The sequence below is a fragment of the Neltuma alba genome, unplaced genomic scaffold (assembly GCF_004799145.2).
Source record: "Neltuma alba isolate B1F8T4 unplaced genomic scaffold, ASM479914v2 tig00005509_pilon, whole genome shotgun sequence".
NCBI classification, from domain to species: Eukaryota; Viridiplantae; Streptophyta; class Magnoliopsida; order Fabales; family Fabaceae; genus Neltuma; species Neltuma alba.
The window spans coordinates 1,710-19,422 of NW_021634139.1; the positions used below are offsets into that span (position 1 = coordinate 1,710).

The 17,713-nt window shown below is 33.0% G+C and overlaps 2 protein-coding genes across 2 annotated transcripts; both read right to left on the reverse strand.

Moving 5' to 3' along the window:
- Nucleotides 1-3,707: 3,707 nt before the first annotated feature.
- Nucleotides 3,708-4,529, reverse strand: LOC114747925 (putative receptor-like protein kinase At4g00960). Its single transcript, XM_028936270.1, has 3 exons — nucleotides 4,441-4,529; nucleotides 4,196-4,346; nucleotides 3,708-4,037 (listed from the first exon to the last, which is right to left on the reverse strand). The coding sequence occupies exons 1-3, from the start codon at nucleotides 4,527-4,529 to the stop codon at nucleotides 3,708-3,710; spliced, it is 570 nt and encodes a 189-aa protein (XP_028792103.1).
- An 8,473-nt stretch (nucleotides 4,530-13,002) lies between these two features.
- LOC114747927 (putative receptor-like protein kinase At4g00960) lies at nucleotides 13,003-17,228 on the reverse strand. The gene is made up of 7 exons (XM_028936272.1): nucleotides 16,394-17,228; nucleotides 15,208-15,333; nucleotides 14,453-14,571; nucleotides 14,159-14,369; nucleotides 13,815-14,052; nucleotides 13,561-13,711; nucleotides 13,003-13,341 (listed from the first exon to the last, which is right to left on the reverse strand). Exons 1-7 carry the CDS (start codon nucleotides 17,226-17,228, stop codon nucleotides 13,003-13,005), a joined length of 2,019 nt encoding a protein of 672 aa, XP_028792105.1.
- Nucleotides 17,229-17,713: the final 485 nt, after the last annotated feature.

Sequence of the window (17,713 nt, forward strand, 5' to 3'; positions counted from 1 at the left end):
TGATAATAACATACTTATTAAACTAAACTTACACATCTTGCTCCTCCATTGCATTATCCCTTATTGCTTCTATGTGGTCCTTATTTCCATTCTCTTCTACGTACACATGACCACTTTCTTTATTGAACTTTATCAAATGTTCTACCCCATCATCATCTACCAACTCTACAAATGTTTTTTTTATCAAATACAACTGAGAATTTCAAGAGAAATGAGTTATTTTCTTTTCTAATAATTGATGACATAATTTCCTTCAATTTTTCATAACTTGTTCTCTTCTTTATAGTTGTTGTTCTTACACTACCTCATATCATCTTCTCCATCATTTATAAACTTTTCTCCTATATGAAGAAAGCACAATAGATGCTTTCTAGATATACCCACCATCAATAACATCAACCCGCATCAAGAATCATGCAACTGTCATTAACAAGTCAAGTAGCAATGTTGACAACTGTCACAGCATATATTGACAACTATCGCAACCTGATTGACAATACAATATCCCATTTTGTACTAAGGGTTTCTACCCACACTAACCTTCATCTTTTTCTTTCTTTGCCCCTGAAGTAATGCCAAAACAAAGCAAAACCACCCACAATACACCCAAAAATAGAGTACCTATGATTATTCTACAAACCCAACTTAAATCATCAACACACACCAACCAAAAACACAGTTTTTTCATTGATTTACTTGTTCATATTAGATCAAAAACAAAAGCTTTGCAATACCAAAGGCAAAAATGATTTTCTGATTTCTCATTCTCAAACACAATCAATCTGTCAAGAAAAATGTTCCAGGAGAGAAAAGGAAAGAAATTTCCAGACCTAAAGATTTGTGGAGATTCAAATGGAACCTCTTTGGAATTCACTAATGGTAATGGGGAAAATACTTCATTATCAATGGCTCCTTCCTTTTTTCTCCACATCCTCTCTCTCTCAGCCATAATAGAACCCCACTGCGCAGTAAACTCACCTCAGCACCTTCTATTTCTGAGATGCTAGAGCAAAGAAGTCATTTTAACTTTCTAAAAATTGCAGCCAAGTCCCTTTGAGACTTTAGAAGAATTATCACAATTTAGGGGACCTTTTTGCCGTGTATTTGCTTGTGTGGGACCTTAATGTCATTTTCCCTATATAAAAACAAAAACGACTTGTTAGTTGATGGCTTGTAATGAGCCTTCTAGAAGCATAGTAGTAAGTTTGTTACCACCAAAATGTTGACCAGGTGCAAGCAGTGTTGGTGGAGGAGTAATAATTGTGAGGGAAATGGGTGCCTGAGACGAATCCTTAAAAGATATCCATCCATGTTCTGTGTTTCGTGGACGACTAATGGTGGCCCTCAACTTTTTTGACTATCTTTTAGTGGACAGCTCGGAATCTTTAATCTGTTTACCTCTCATCCTAATCTACATTTTTTTAAGAATTGTACTATAATCTTAACACAATCAAATTTATAGAATACAAAATAATAATGTGAAAGAAATTTTGTCTAAGTGAAAGCACTTATAAATGCTTATACATTAATTGCAAATCCAAACGACCCCTTACTAGTTCACCCCACTTATAATTACGCAGCCTTTGATATTATTATCTCTCCTCTTTTTTCCTATTTTCTCAACACTATTATATTCCAACATTATGATCGGTTTAGTTTCCTCCTGGCTTAGCTTACATAACGATAGACATATATACCTAATTTGATTTGTGACTATTCATTAACAATTACACCTACTACTTTGGCAAAATAAATAAATAAATAAAGGCAATTACCCCTGCTATTTAATTAGATACGATATATATATATATATATATATGTAAACAATGACTTTTTAGTTTACTTAATTTTCTAATAAAGTTCTTCTAAATCTTTCAATTCTCTCTGATATGATTTTAGCTCCAAAATTTTGACCTGGTCCAAGTGTTTATGAAGGAGCAATAATTGTGAGAGGAAAAAAGTGGCTGAGAAGAATGCTTTGATATCTATGTCCGATGTTTCATAGACAATGGGCCATGTTTGGTACGAAAGATTGTGACTAGGTCAGGAAATGAGAAAATTTGTATTGTTTAGCAGGTGGCATTCAGGATATACATATGCCTCATTTGGTAGAAAATATTAAAAATGAGAAATAGGAATTGGGATTGAGATTGAAAAAAAATCTATCACAAAAGTATTTAATACAAGAGATTACTTATTACATAAGATTGGACAAACCCATGCATGTGGGATTAGAAAATACCATGAGAGAATATGGTTTTTTTAAACCCATATATATGGGTTTGTCCAATCCCATATAACAAGCAATTATTAGTCATGCTAAAGACTTTTTTAATAATTTTTCTCAATTACAATTCTAGTCTTTATCTCTCATTTTCAATGTTTCACACCAAGACCATAGTGTCCTGGGACTGGACAAACTTATCTCTCCTGGTATTGCTTTTTCACGTTTCAATCCCGCGATTGGTGATTTTGAAAACAAAAATATCCCTGACTATAATCATTTTCGAATAAGAGTGTCCTTTCGAATTTTGCCTTTTATAGATTAAACTCATCTCTTCTATTTAATTTGGTTTTCGAATCCAATTATGTGCTTTAGATATATAACTGGTGAAAAGGATCCAAGCACTTTACACACTATATATAAGAAAAGACGAGGAGGACAGTGTCATCGTGAGGGGGTTTCATTATGTGCTTCTCTATTTCAATTAATAGTAATATAAGAGCTGGTGATTAATTTGAATAGATTAAAAAATTAGCTAAATTAGTTATTTATAATAAATAAGCATTATCTTTTTTAAAATATATTTGCTAATTATATATATTAATTAGAACTATTATATGATAAAACTTTTAACATATATAACTGTTACAATAACTATTTTGGGGGAAAAATAAATAAATATAAGAGACAAGTGGATTAGGGTTTTATATTTATGATCAAATTTAATAGCAAACCAGTTCTTATATTAAAGAATATAAGTAGCATTTGAGAGATTAATTAAAGCTTAAGCGGACATTTGACCCAAAGTATATAATGATAACAATCCTGATCACCTTGTGTCTTACTCTATATAGTGTGTGTATATATTCCTTCAATTCTTAATGTGAGGACTATATATTTAATTAATTGGAATAGATTGAGAAAATTAAATATATCACTTAATTCTAACAAAATCGACATGATCTCGTTAAAATACCTATATATAATATTAGTTTATACTATATCAATTTATAAGCTAGAGAAATTTATTTAAATAAAAGTGACAAATATGAGAGATAAAATGAGTTAAGATGTTATACCATTCAGGGTTGACAAAACCATTTATGAAAACACAAGTTCATCTTCATTATTAGATTTGAAAATGATTCTATGTAGCAACGTTTTGTTGGTGCTTGAGGTCATTCAAAAAAACTACAATTTAGGTACATATGTATCATCTGAAATAAGGCACATTAATTATTCATAACCTATTAATAGTACAGATTCTTGTAGATCTTATAAAACATTGTTTGGGGAAACAGAAAACGGCGCTGGGCACTAATCTCACACACACACACACACATTAAATTAAAGGGACGTTGGAATTGACGGTCTGATCTGATTAGTGGGATGGAAGCCGTAGTTTTTCACTTACAAAGAAATTTCCATGCCACTAAGCAACAAAACCATTAACTAGTCATCTATATAATATGATCTAACGTGGTTATTGTTCTGAAATTGAGAGTTCATTTCTTGAAGCTTCAACTGCTGACTGATCTTCTTGAGACGATGATGAAGATCTAATAACAACATCATCTGGTAAGCCTCCCTGGATATAAAAGGAGGGTTGCAGAGGAATGGGTAGAGAGAATGAATAAGCACTCAACATTGCTACAATAGTGTCCATTGTTGGCCTATCACTTGCCTTCTCTTGAACACACAATAACCCTATTTGGATGCCTCTAAGTATCTCATTTCTTGAAGAACCACCTTCTTCAATCAGCCTGGGGTCTATAATACTTGACAATGTCCCTTTTCTCCACCTTTTCCAAGCCTGCAACAATATTTCATAAATGAACCACACTATATTATTAATTTAAAATACAAAGTAGATCTTATATTTAGGATTGAAAGTAGTAAATTTTTAATATTACATGTGTTATAGGATTGCAATTTAATTTAGTTTAAACTCATAATAGAGGGGCAACTTACTGCGCTTCCTGTATGCTCTAGATCTTCCCAGTCTTCATATTCACTGTTTCTCTTGCCGCTTATAATTTCTAAAATCAGTACTCCAAAACTAAAGATATCCGACTTCATCGAAAATCTTCCATGCTTTGCATATCCTGATGCTATATATCCACTGCATTGTCATATAGTTAAACATCTAATAATTAATGATGACTCTAAATAATGACATATCTACTATAGTTAATTAATCATATGTACTGACTTACTAGGTGCCAACAATATTATCTGTTTTGGCTTGAGTTTGATCCATTACAAATAATCTTGCCATTCCAAAGTCTGATATCTTGGCATTCATCTCTTCATCCAATAATATATTACTTGTTTTGAGGTCACGATGAATAATTTGAATTCAAGAATCTTGATGAAGATAAAGAAGACCCCGAGCAATGCGTTCGATGATTTTGTAACGCTTCTCCCAATTCAATTCTGTGGCCTTCATTGGATCTGCATAAACACAAATGTGCTATGATATATCAATTATATTTTTTTAAGAACTATGCTTCTACTCAATCATTGAAGTAATAGGAAAACATAAATAATAGATTACGAAAGACGAAGTAATCAAGGCTTTTGTTTGGAACAAACTCATAAACAAGTAGCCTTTCTTAGAGAAACCAAGTAGCTTGACTAAATTGCGAGGTTGAAGCTTGGCCATTAATAACACTCCATTCTTGAACTCCATACCACCTTGACCAAATTCCCTACTCAACCTTTTTACTGCTATCTCTTGCCCATTATACAACCTACCCTGAAATTATATAAAAAATTTGAATACATCATTCTAAGCTAGAACCTTAAAAAAAAATCGTTTTTATACAATAAATCTTACCAAGTGAACAGGTCCAAATCCACCTTGTCCAAGCTTATTTGTGTCAGAAAAATCATTTGTTGACCCTCTGATTGTTTCAAAATCCATTTGCAATGAGTCAGCAGCATCCTTAGCTTCGGCTACGTACACATTGATTGGAATACAAATTAATAATGGAGCCATAAAGACGTATTGAAATGGTTTTAATTTAATTAATGACTTTTCCATCTTGAAACTGTAGATAAAAACTGCTGTTAAATTTTTTTTTTTTAAAATCTGTTTCGACTTCCTTCTATCTTGCTGGTTTTAGACCCAACTTATTTAGTCTATTATATCAAACTCATCTGGACTCAGTTAAGACCTAGCTGCTATAAAGCTGATATATGTTTTGATTATTATTATATGTTATATTCTGTATCAAGAAAATTAAAACGACACCCCAAAAATCAGCACACAACGTAACAAGTTGACTTGCTTTCAATATTCTGAGGCCTCCTGACCTTTAATTTTAAGTAAATTACGACAATAGAGATGAGCACTGCGATTGAGACAAATGGCACAACTATGGCAATAACGATTCGTGATGTATTATTGCTCTTTCCTGCACAAGACCCAAAAAAATATTATTGCATTAATTATTATGTATGCATGATCACATAATTGATCGACCATGTATGCAGAAATAATAGGTTTAATTCATGAAATTTTAAAAAATAAAAATAAAAACTTGGGGAAACCCATATGAAGGCATATCGAAAACCAGAGTAAACTTTGCTCAAGAGTACGGTCTGATTCTGGTTAAAAACGGTTTAATCTGATAATTGAGAATCTTCATTTACCAAATGTCTTTAATTAAACCTTACATTATAGCAATGACACGACAAATATCATTTGACTACGACATCAGATGAGGAAATATATATATGTCAATTTACTTTTCCAAATGAGATTAATTAATGTTGATCTTTTTGTATTCATAAAAATAAACAAATATCTATGATAGAAATATTAAAAAAATAGATAATAAATATAAAAAAACTATTTCTGGTTTTTAACATATATAAGAGCTAGTTTGACATTCAATTTGATTCTAAATATAAGACCATAATCTACTTTATTTTTCATATTTATCTATTTTTTAAAGTAATTCTTGTATTAATTGCACATGTTAAAGATTTCATCAAATGATAGTTCTAGCTAATACACATAATCAATAAGGATATTCTAGGAAAAAAAACACATATTTACTAGTTTCATCCTAATTATAAGATCTCGTTTGTACCTCCGGTCCTAATTATAAGACCGTATTTGTAGATTACAAACGAGGTCTTATAATTAGGATCAGGGGTAGTATTACAAATAACTAATAGACTATAAACAAGGTCTTATAATTAGGACTGGGGGTAGTATTACACATAACTAACTTAGACAATACCTATTTATTATCAATAACTAACTTAACAAATTTTATTGATCTATTCAAATTAGTCAACCAAAGCGGGAGGTAATATATGTAAATCTCACAAAATCTGTTCCTTTTCTTTTTAATAATAGTTTTCCCTCAAATACATAAATATCACAAGCTAGAATTTCTAATTTTGAGCCAATAGGTTTTTAGTCCGATGATATGAAAATTCTCACCTAAATGAGGGCCGTGGGTTTAATTTCGTCTGTAATCTCACACTGCCTTTTCAACCCTCTCAAATGGAATCTATTCCACACACACACACACGCCATGGTTTCTTATTTCGATAGAGTACTAATATCTAAATTTTTTATTTTTAGATACTTTTTCAGACTTATTACCCGATATAAAATAGCAGCCAAAATTTCTACTCATCTATCATGATACTATATGCACTATTAGATAGTGCATGTTCTTTTAAGTTCAAAACAAAAGAAAAAGGAACTTTTTCTGGAATTTGATACCTTGCTTGGACACGGATTGATCAAAGGGAGGATAAGGTGGTGGTGGAAATGGCAGCGCCGGCCAAAATGGTGGTGACGCACCGCCGCCAAAGAATTTGTAACTCTCATACCTAACATTGTAACTGGGCGTTGCCACTCTACCACCTGTCTGTCCATCACAACATTTAGGAATTTGATTGATCGCCCAATCCTAAATATAAGACGGGGAGGACAATGTCATCATGAGGAGGTTTCATTATATTGTCAAATTCTATACATTCGTAAAAATGTTATACCCCATCCTGTATTTAAAACTCTCTCTGATCCTAAATATAAAATCCATTTTGTAGTGCAATTTAAACTACAAAATGGGACTTATATTTAGGACAGAGGAGTACTACTATAAAATTAGTTGACTAATTTGAATAAATTAAAAAAATTAGTTAAGTTAGTTATTTCTAATGAATAGGTATTATCTTTCCTAAAATATCCTTGGTAATCATGTGATAAAACTTTTAACATGTACAACCATTACAAGGACTATCATAGAAAAAAATGAATAACTATAAGAGAAAAAATAGATTAGGATCTTATATTTAGAATCAAATTTAATAGCAAACTAGCTCTTATATTAAATATCAGTATTTAAGAAATTAATTAAAGCTTAATCCAACATTTGACCCAAAGTATATGACCATAACAATCCTGATTGCAACACCTAACTTACTCAATACTAATAGGATCATTTTAATGTCTGTGAATCACTAACACCAGGTTTCTGACCTGGGAAAAGACAGGGAAATTTTTTTTCCCTTAACATTGGAATCCGTCAATCAAACATTTCAAACCTTTAGAATAATTGAAGAGTGATTCACACTCAACCCTACATTCAACTTAATCTATTATCACCTAGAATGATTTCATACTGTGCAATCTCATACTATTATGTTGAAAATATAGTAACCATCTTGGTTAACAGTACATACTTGCACCTGGCAGTGCTCTCCTCATTATGGAGGATACAAAATAATATTTACATAAAGCAAGTAAAGTTACTTGCCCATGTGACATATACAATAGTACAAATATTAACTTATCAAAATATTCTACTTCAGAAGTACATAACATAGCAGGCATCTCCGCTCTTCAACTAGCTCACCTTCTTTTTAAACAACCTCCTTGTCCATCGAGCTACTAGCCTTCACTGTTCATCATGAATGGGAGGGTGAGATTCTAAAGAATCCCCGTAGTAGTAGTTTCCATCAAACACATATGCAGGTTACATAAAGCATGCAAAACAAGCCATATGGAATATAACCTTGCAAGCTATGCATAAAAAGCATTTAAGTGCAATGACACATAGTTAGATTGATTAGCTGAATGCGCAATCAACGACACATAAGGCCAGACATACAATGGCTCGTAAGACAACATAAATAATGGCTCATAAGGCCGCGCTTGTAATGGCACATAAGGCCGCGCAATAATGGCTCATAAGGCCCCATATCTTTCAGCTGCACGTGATCACGGCTATTAACTCATGCAAGGAATTAAGGATTACATGTTCTCATGCTTTTTGAATAGCAATATGGCACAAACAGACATGCAACAATCATACATAAATGTAAGGTAGGAAAGAACTACTACCTGGTCTGCTTCCCTCCAAACCAAACCTTACCATTCTCCTTTCTTTCTGCTTCTTGGTGGGCTTGAGCAGATATTAAAACCTATCATATTTGTAAGGATAGATCAATACTTGATCCAACTATAATTCATAATTAAATAACTCTTGAAATCCCAAATCTTCTTCAATCTCTACCCTCACTTAGTAGTTGGTCATCCTGGACAATTTTTCTTATTTGAACTATTATCTTTGGAACGCTTCCTTCCTTATCTCAACTCATAGTATTACTTTACTTAGTAACTAGCTATTGAAATAAATCCTAAATTCAATCATTTAATCTCTAAGCGTCCCATAGCCTTAGCAACATTCTCAATGACTTTATTAACACCTCAATTCCTAGCTATCATTAGCTCTCAATAATGCTCAAATACTTCCCAATCTAGAACTTCTAGATTTCTATATATCTCCAATCAATACACACATGTAACAAACATATATAAATATACTACCTCCGGTCCTAATTATAAGACCCAGTTGACTAATTTGAGGAGATTAAGGAAGTAAGTTAAGTTAGTTATTTGTAATAAATAAGTATTGTCATTCCTAAAATATCCTTGCTACTTAAGTATATTGGCTAAAACTATTATTATTAGAAGGACTATTTTGGAAAAAAATACATAAATATGAGAGACAAAATGGATTAGGGTCTTATAATTAGGACCAAACAAAAAGTCAAACAGGGTCTTATATTAAGAACCGGAGGTAGTATTAATTATGTTTTAATCACCCCTTCCATTAAACCTCGCGGCCTAACCTCCTCCTGGAAAACAATTCCATATTCAATATTTTCCATCCCCAACTTCCACGGTCAGCACACACAACAATCAAGTTTATATATATTCACTTATATAACACCCAAAATTCTCACTTCAAACGGCCACAAATAAACTATTAAAATTTCCAAATTATAATTATATAACCCAATGGCCATTCATCTATTAAGACCACATTTAAACATTCTTTAAATCATTATCCTATTGCTTCAAACCTTTGTACCCCTTTATTTCACGTCTGGAAATTTTCCAGATTTACTATAACTACATGTTCTAATTCAAGTCCAATTCCCCATGTTCTTAGCTACCTTTATAATTCTCACATTTAACAAACTTAATTTAGGCCTTGTAATTCCTTATTAACTCCGGGCAATCTAACTCCATCATTGACTTAAGGCATTCAAATTTAATTCAATGATCCAAAATCATTGCTCAACATCTAGAATATTAAAGAATGTTCTCTTCATAACACATTGCCCTGCATATACTTGTATCCCTCAAACTTCCAAGTTCAAGAATAATTCCTACTTATTATTTAACCATCTGAAATTAGTGTACAGCTCTTGAAAACATGGAATACTCATTTTCAAATCATTTCCAGCTTCCTCAATATGAACCTCATGGCCTTACACCACACACACACACACTCTTATACTCTCTAAACCACTTCTACATTTATCATTTGCAAATATCATTGCCTAACCCAAAACTGAAATCATATTTAAATCATTGATAAGCAAGACTCCCTATATAATCTATTTGGACTTCAATGTACCTCCTCCAATTCGGCAAACTCCACCTTAGTTTAGGACAATTTTGTGCCTTATTCTGGAATTTTCCAGATTTAAAACCAATCTTTTAATCATCATTTCATAGTCCTTAATTATGACTTAAGAATCTAATGTAGCTGCTTGACCTTGGAAGCAACAATAAGCAACTGTATTCAAATTTTCCAGCTTTAATTCCACACTAAAACCATCACGTTGAAGTTTCTTACTTATGATATGACTAGCTGAAATCATTATATAATAACAGCAATATTATTCGAATTCTAGGAGCATCAAACAACGAACACCCTTTATGTTTAAAAATCTGGATTTCTCAGCCCCCATAACACGCAAATATAAACTCCCTTTCGGCCAAACACAGAACAACAATACCAGAGAACATTCGAACTCCAATCTCCAAGTGTAACCTTATCTATATCTGTGTATGTCTTCATCTTCCTCCCATATTAATTAATATTTACTGCAGCAACTTTTTCTTCTTAAATCACTGAACCAAGCGGACACTTATACACATAGACTCATATATATATATATATATATATATATAAAATCATGCCTATACTTCCTCCCAATTAACCATTTCAATTTCAATGTTTTCCACTCATACTTCCCACGGCTTTCCCCCGTATATACACACACACACATTCACTAATATATATCCAAATAGCTTCGTTCTCTATATATATAACTTAGACACTTTCTAGCCTCCATAAATGTTTCGTACATCAGCACCCATATTCTGGATTTTGTTCTTTTTACTGATTTGAAGACATTCACCAAACTATCACACAGCACCATCTAAAGCTCTTATGCATAATATCTGAACTTCCCTTACTTTTGTTACTATGAACCCGACACTATACAACCAAAACAGGGAACTCCATGTCACTTAATTAAAACAGAGCTTGGGGTTCGAAAACCATCACTTCACAAACCAACATCACATACGGCCTCATATATACATCCGTGTGAATAGTGTAATTTTCCCCCTTTAATTCCACCAGAACCTGAAGCCACCCACATCAGAAACAACAACAACAACTATTCAAATTTAACTTGCAGAGGAGATAAGCAACATGCAATACAATATGCTCACTCCATGAACTTAACTCATTATCATCCTAAACTAGCCACTCAACCCCTGTTCGGCCAGCAACAAAACAGAGCAAGGAAATCCACATGCAAGCTAAAAATCACACTCCATTATCAGCAATAAACACTACTCTTTCATCATCATTGAGCTTCAGACTTAACCAAGAGTTTCTCTCACTAGAACCCAAACTTCTTTCATCATTTCAAACACACAGCAAACCAAAGAAAGAAGAGTAGGATGATGATCAGAGGGCTCACCTGATTCTGAAACTCCGTTTGCATGCAGGAATCTGGCCACCGATCACTACCTCCGATCACCAACTCCGGTACTGCTTCTCCCGTGCTCTCCCTCTCTCGCTCTCCGACTCTCTCTCTTTTCTTTCGAGTGGCGGAATGAAAAAAATGAGGAGGAAGGGTGTTATCTTATGTTAAACGGTGAGGCAGTACGCGTGTGATGAGGAAGTAAAAAACGAAATGTCCATTTTGCCCTTACACTTAATGCTTTCTTTCATTTTCATCCTTCCTCTATAATTCTGAGATAAATAGATAAACCCAAAAATTATTCCACCATGTTTTATATGGATCTTTCTTTTCCATTAGCTTCTTTGACCCATAAAATAATTTCTCTAAAAATTTTGGGTCAAAAATTAACTCATAACTATTTTTCTTGAATTTTTCAAGAAAATAACTCTTAATTCCAGAAATTAATCCTTAACCCATTTTAAGGATTTTATACCTCAAATAACTTCTTTACCTCATAAGATAATTTCCCTAAAATTTTCTAGTTAATTAGAAACCTCTAAGTATTTTCTAAGAAGATAACCCATTTTGCTATGAAAATAGCTTTAAAATCATTTAAGCCACTTTTTGGAGAATGAACTTTTCCAAAATATTTCTAAACCTTGAAAATCAATATTCCATAATTTTTCCCAATTGTTATTGAGCTATTAAATAATTTTAATAAATTTTCTCTTTTCTGCTCGTCCTGAGTTAGAAAATTCGGGATGTTACACTGATCCCCTTATGTCTTACTCTATTTAGCATATATACGTTCCTTCAATTCTTAATGTAAGAGCTGTATATTTAATTAATTAGAATATATTAAAAAATTTAAATAAATTACTTAATTCTAACAAAATTGACATGATCTCTTTAAAATACCTGTATATGACATTAGTTTATATTATGTCAAATTATAAGTTAGATAAATTAGTTTGAATAAATATGATAAATATAAGATAAAATGAATTAAGATCCTATATATATATATATAGAGAGAGAGAGAGAGAGAGAGGATCAAAACTAACTTCCTAACTACCATTCAGGGGTGACAAAACCATTCATGAAAACACAAGTTCACCTTCGTTATTAGATTCGAAAATGATTGTACGAAGCAACATTTTGTTGGTGCCCGAGATCATTCAAAACAACTACAATTTAGCTACATATATATCATCCGAAATAAGGCACATTAATTATTCATAACCTATGCATAGTACAGATTCTCGTAGATCTTATAAAACGGTGTTTGGGGAGACAGAAAACTGCGCTAGGCGCTAGTCACACGCGTACACACACATTAAATTAAAGGGACGTTGGAAATGACGGTCTGATGTTATTAATAGGATGGAATACGTAATTTTTCACACACAAAGAAGCTTCCATACCACTAATTAAGCTGCAAAACCATCAACCAGTCATCTATATAATATGATCTAACGTGGATACTGTTCTGAAATTGAGAGTTCATTTCTTGAAGCTTCAACTGCGGACTGATCTTCTTGAGACGATGATGAAGATGTAATAAAAACATCATCTGGTAAGCCTCCTTGTATATAAAAGGAAGGCTGCAGAGGAATGGGTAGAGAGAATGAATAAGCACTCAACATTGCCACAATAGTGTCCATTGTTGGCCTATCACTTGCCTTCTCTTGAACACACAATAACCCTATTTGGATGCATCTCATTATCTCATTTCTTGAAGAACCACCTTCTTCAATCAGCCTGGGGTCTATAATACTTGACAATGTCCCTTTTCTCCAGCTTTTCCAAGCCTGTAACAATATTTCACAAATGAGCCACAGATTATATTAATAAGAATTTGTACTACCTTAGTCTTAAATATAACATCTAATTTATAGTGTAATTTTTCATACAAACTAAATCTTATTTCGACGTAGTAAATTTTTAATATTACACATGCCATGGGATCATGTGTTATGGGATTGCAATTTCATTTATAGTGTAAAGTCACAATAGAGGGGGCAACTTACTGCGCTTCCTATATGCTCTAGATCTTCCCAATCTTCATATTCACTATTTCTCTTGCCGCTTATGATTTCTAAAATCAGTACTCCGAGACTAAAGATATCCGACTTCATTGAAAATCTTCCATGCTTTGCATATTCTGGTGCTATATATCCACTGCATTGTCATGTAATTAAACTTTTCATAATAGTTAAACAATAACATATATATATATATATATATCTACTGCATAGTTAGCTAATGATATAAACTGACTTACTAGGTGCCAACAATATTATTTGTTTTGGCTTGAGTTTGATCCATTACAAGTAGTCTTGCCATTCCAAAATCCGATATCTTAGCATTCATCTCTTCATCCAAAAGTATATTACTTGTTTTGAGGTCACGATGAATAATTCGAATTCGAGAATCTTGATGGAGATAAAGAAGACCTCGTGCAATGCCTTCAATGATTTTGTAACGCTTTTCCCAATTCAATGCTGTGGCCTTTATTGGATCTGAATAAATACCAATGTGCTATGATATATCCAGTATTATTTTTTAAAAACTATGCTTCTACTCAATCATTGAATAAGTAATAGGAAAACATAAATAATAAATTACCAAAGATGAAGTAATCAAGGCTTTTGTTTGGAACAAACTCATAAACAAGTAGCCTTTCTTTATCTTTGAGAGAGAAACCAAGTAGCTTGACTAAATTGCGATGTTGAAGCTTGGCCATTAGTAACACTTCATTCTTGAACTCCATATCACCTTGACCAAATTCCCTACTCAACCTTTTTACTGCTATCTCTTGTCCATTATACAACCTACCCTGAAATTATTTAAAAAATTTGAATACATCATTCCAAGCTAGAACTTCAAAAACAAACTTCGTTGTCATACAATACATCTTACCAAGTAAACAGGTCCAAATCCACCTTGTCCAAGCTTATTTTTGTCAGAAAAATCATTTGTTGACTCTCTGATTGTTTCAAAGTCCATTTGCAATGAGTCAGCAACATCCTTAGCTTCGGCTACGTACACATTGATTGGAATACAAATTAATAATGGAGTCATGAATACGCATTGAAATGGTTTTAATTTAATTAATGACTTGTCCATCTTGAAACCACAGATAGAGACTGCTGTTAATATGTTTTTTATAATTTTTAATCTGTTTCTACTTCCTACTAGCTAGCTGGGTTTGGACCCAGCTTGATTTGCCTATAATATCAAACTCATCTGGACTCAGTTAACACCTAGATGCTATAACATTGATATATAATCCTCCGCTCTTTAATATAGGACCTAATTGTTAAGTTAATTTTGGTTCTAAATATAAAACCTATTTCTTATATTTATCAGTTTTTCCTAAATTAACCTTATAGATACTCTCTCAGCCATAGTTAAGTAAGGGAGGGAGGATATTAAGAAAGATGGTTATAGTGTTTTAGAAAAAACATGTTATACTTTTGATAATTAACTAACTTACCTAACTTCTTTAATCTAATCAAATTAGTTAAATAAGTATATATAAATTGATTATTATTATGTGTTATATTCTGTATCAAGAAAATTAAAACGACACGTCACCCATAAAAAAATAGAAATTAAAACGACATGCCGGCCTGACCAAAAAAATCAGCACGCAACGTAATATGTTGACTTACTGTCAATATTCTGAGGCCTCCTGACTTTGAATTTTAAGTAAATTACGACAATAGAGATGAGCACTGCGATTGAGACAAATGGCACAACTATGGCAATAACAATTCGTGATGTATTATTGCTCTTTCCTGCACAAGACCCAAAAAAAAAAAGTATTATTGCATTAATTATTATATATGTATGATCACATAATTGATCGATCATGTATGTACAAATACTAGCTTTAATTCATGAAATTTTTAAAAATAGAAATAAAAAACTTGGGGAAACCCATATGAGGGCATATCGAGCAAACTTTGCTCAAGAGTACGGTCTGATTCCGGTTGAAAACGGGTTAGTCTGATAATTGAGAATTTTAATTTACCAGATAGTCTTAAATTAAACCTTACACTGTAGTACTGATACGATAAATATCATTTGACTACATCAGATGAGCAATATGTGTGTGTGTTTCCTTTTCCAAAAGATATTAATCAACGTTGATCTTTTATATTCCTAAAGATAAACAAATATATATGATAGGAATATTAAAAGAATAGATAATAAATAAAAATATTTATGTAAATCTCACAAAAATCTGTTCTATTTCCTTTTAAATAGTTTTCCCTCAAATACATAAATATTACGAAGCTAGTATTTTGAGACAATCTTATAATCTCAATCTCAGTGCTTTTTCAACTCACTCAAAATGGAATCTATTTCAAACACGCACATATACACACACATCATGGTTCCTTATTTTGACAGAGTACCAATATCTAAATTTTTTATTTTTAGATACTTTTTCAGGCCTATTACCCATACAAAGTAAGAGACAGAAATTTGTACTCTTCTAGTTCTTAATATAGAACATAATTGTTGAGTTAATTTTGGTCCTAAATATAAGACCTATTTCTCATATTTATCAATTTTTCTTAACTTATTTATATGGATTTTCCTTAACCATAATCATATAGAAGTGGGAGAAAGGATATTAAGAAAGATGATTATGGTGTTTTAAGAAAAACATGTCATATTTTTTATAATTAACTAACTTATCTAACTTTCTTAATGTAATTAAATTAGTTAAATAGGTCTTATGTTGAGCAAGAGTATCAGTTTTTCATGATATTATGCATAGATCGGCTAGTGGATGTTCCTTTAAGTTCAAAACAAAAGAAAAAGGAACTTTTTCTGGAATTTTGATACCTTGCTTGGACACGGGTTGACCAAAGGGAGGATGAGGCGGTGGTGGCAATGGCGGGGCTGGCAAAAGTGGTGACGACGTGCCGCCGCCAAAGAATTTGTAAGTCTCATATCTAACATTGCAACTGGGCGTTGCCACTCTACCGCCTGTCTGCCCATCACAACATTTAGGAATTTGATTGATCGCCCAATTCAAGCAAACGTTGCAATCGTCGTTGGACAAGTCCGGCGTGCACTGTGCCAGCCCAAATATCGTCTGATTGCTAGGACCGCTCACATTCGCCGCCGCGAACTTCCTCATCGAGTCTCCCGTTGCTGCGGTTACTCTCAAAGAACTCATCAACTGCGCAAGTACGTTCTTGAACTGATCTTTCTGCAACGCGTCGTGAGTGCTCCACAAAGAGAAAGAAGGCGAAGTTTCCATGACGTCGAATATGGATCGGTCGGAGTATCGGAGGAAGCAGAAGTCATGCCAGCCGATTGCCTCCTTCATGTTAGGGCAAACTTGAGGAAGAACAACCCTCGAATCTGAGATACAGCTGCGGCAATCTTGTGCTGAAACGTCTCCTCGGCATAGTGCGATGACGTTGACTTTGCCGGAGTTCTCGCCGGAGGAGAAGTTGTAGAAGCCATAGTCGATTTGTATGTTGAAAGAGATGTTTAGCAAGAGGGCTTGGAGGTTGGTTTGGTAGGTACTATTGCTATTAGTTGTGTCGTTTCCACAGAAGGATTTTAGGAAGTTTGGCTGAGCATCAGTGCCATGATGAGATATTAGGGCTATTAGGACGACGAGGAGGAGGAAGACACAGAAAATTGGCCTTAAACAGACCTTAGCCATTGTAATTGCCTGAGATTTGCCTGGTGTAGTTTCTTGTCACCTCTTCCCATATATATATATATATATATATATATATCACTGTTGAGTATTCTAAGTCTGCAACTCGTGCTGCATACTATTTGGTTTGAGATTTGACCATTTAAAAAAAAGGTTGTGTGTATGTGTGTGTTAGTAGCGTAGCAGCATAGTGCTGCAACAAGTGTATACCAATATATAAATTAAATTTGACTTTGCATTAAAGTTTTCCCTATATATACCAATCTGTTCAGTCAGATTTACCAATATTGAAATGGGTAATAACAATTATATCAATATGGGAATAGTCTTTAGTAGTGGGTTGGAAATACCATTAGTACCCGCCAGGAAAAAACATGGAAATTTTTTTAAATACTTCTATTTAATTTGATCCACAAAGCAGCACCGATAGGAATTAAATCTAGCAGAAAGACTTGTCTCTTATAATTCAGCGAACTAAAATTTAAATC

What these genes read in the sequence shown, in the direction of transcription:
- LOC114747925 (XM_028936270.1), bottom strand. Translation starts at nt 4,529, where the DNA reads ATGAATGCCAAGATATCAGACTTTGGAATGGCAAGATTATTTGTAATG. An exon ending in GATAATATTGTTGGCACCTA is followed by an intron (nt 4,347 to 4,440) that starts GTAAGTCAGTAC and finishes ATGACAATGCAG; the next exon opens with TGGATATATAGCATCAGGAT. An exon ending in TAGAGCATACAGGAAGCGCA is followed by an intron (nt 4,038 to 4,195) that starts GTAAGTTGCCCC and finishes ATATTGTTGCAG; the next exon opens with GCTTGGAAAAGGTGGAGAAA.
- LOC114747927 (XM_028936272.1), bottom strand. Translation starts at nt 17,228, where the DNA reads ATGGCTAAGGTCTGTTTAAGGCCAATTTTCTGTGTCTTCCTCCTCCTC. An exon ending in CCTTGATTACTTCATCTTTG is followed by an intron (nt 14,053 to 14,158) that starts GTAATTTATTAT and finishes GTATTTATTCAG; the next exon opens with ATCCAATAAAGGCCACAGCA. An exon ending in TAGAGCATATAGGAAGCGCA is followed by an intron (nt 13,342 to 13,560) that starts GTAAGTTGCCCC and finishes ATATTGTTACAG; the next exon opens with GCTTGGAAAAGCTGGAGAAA.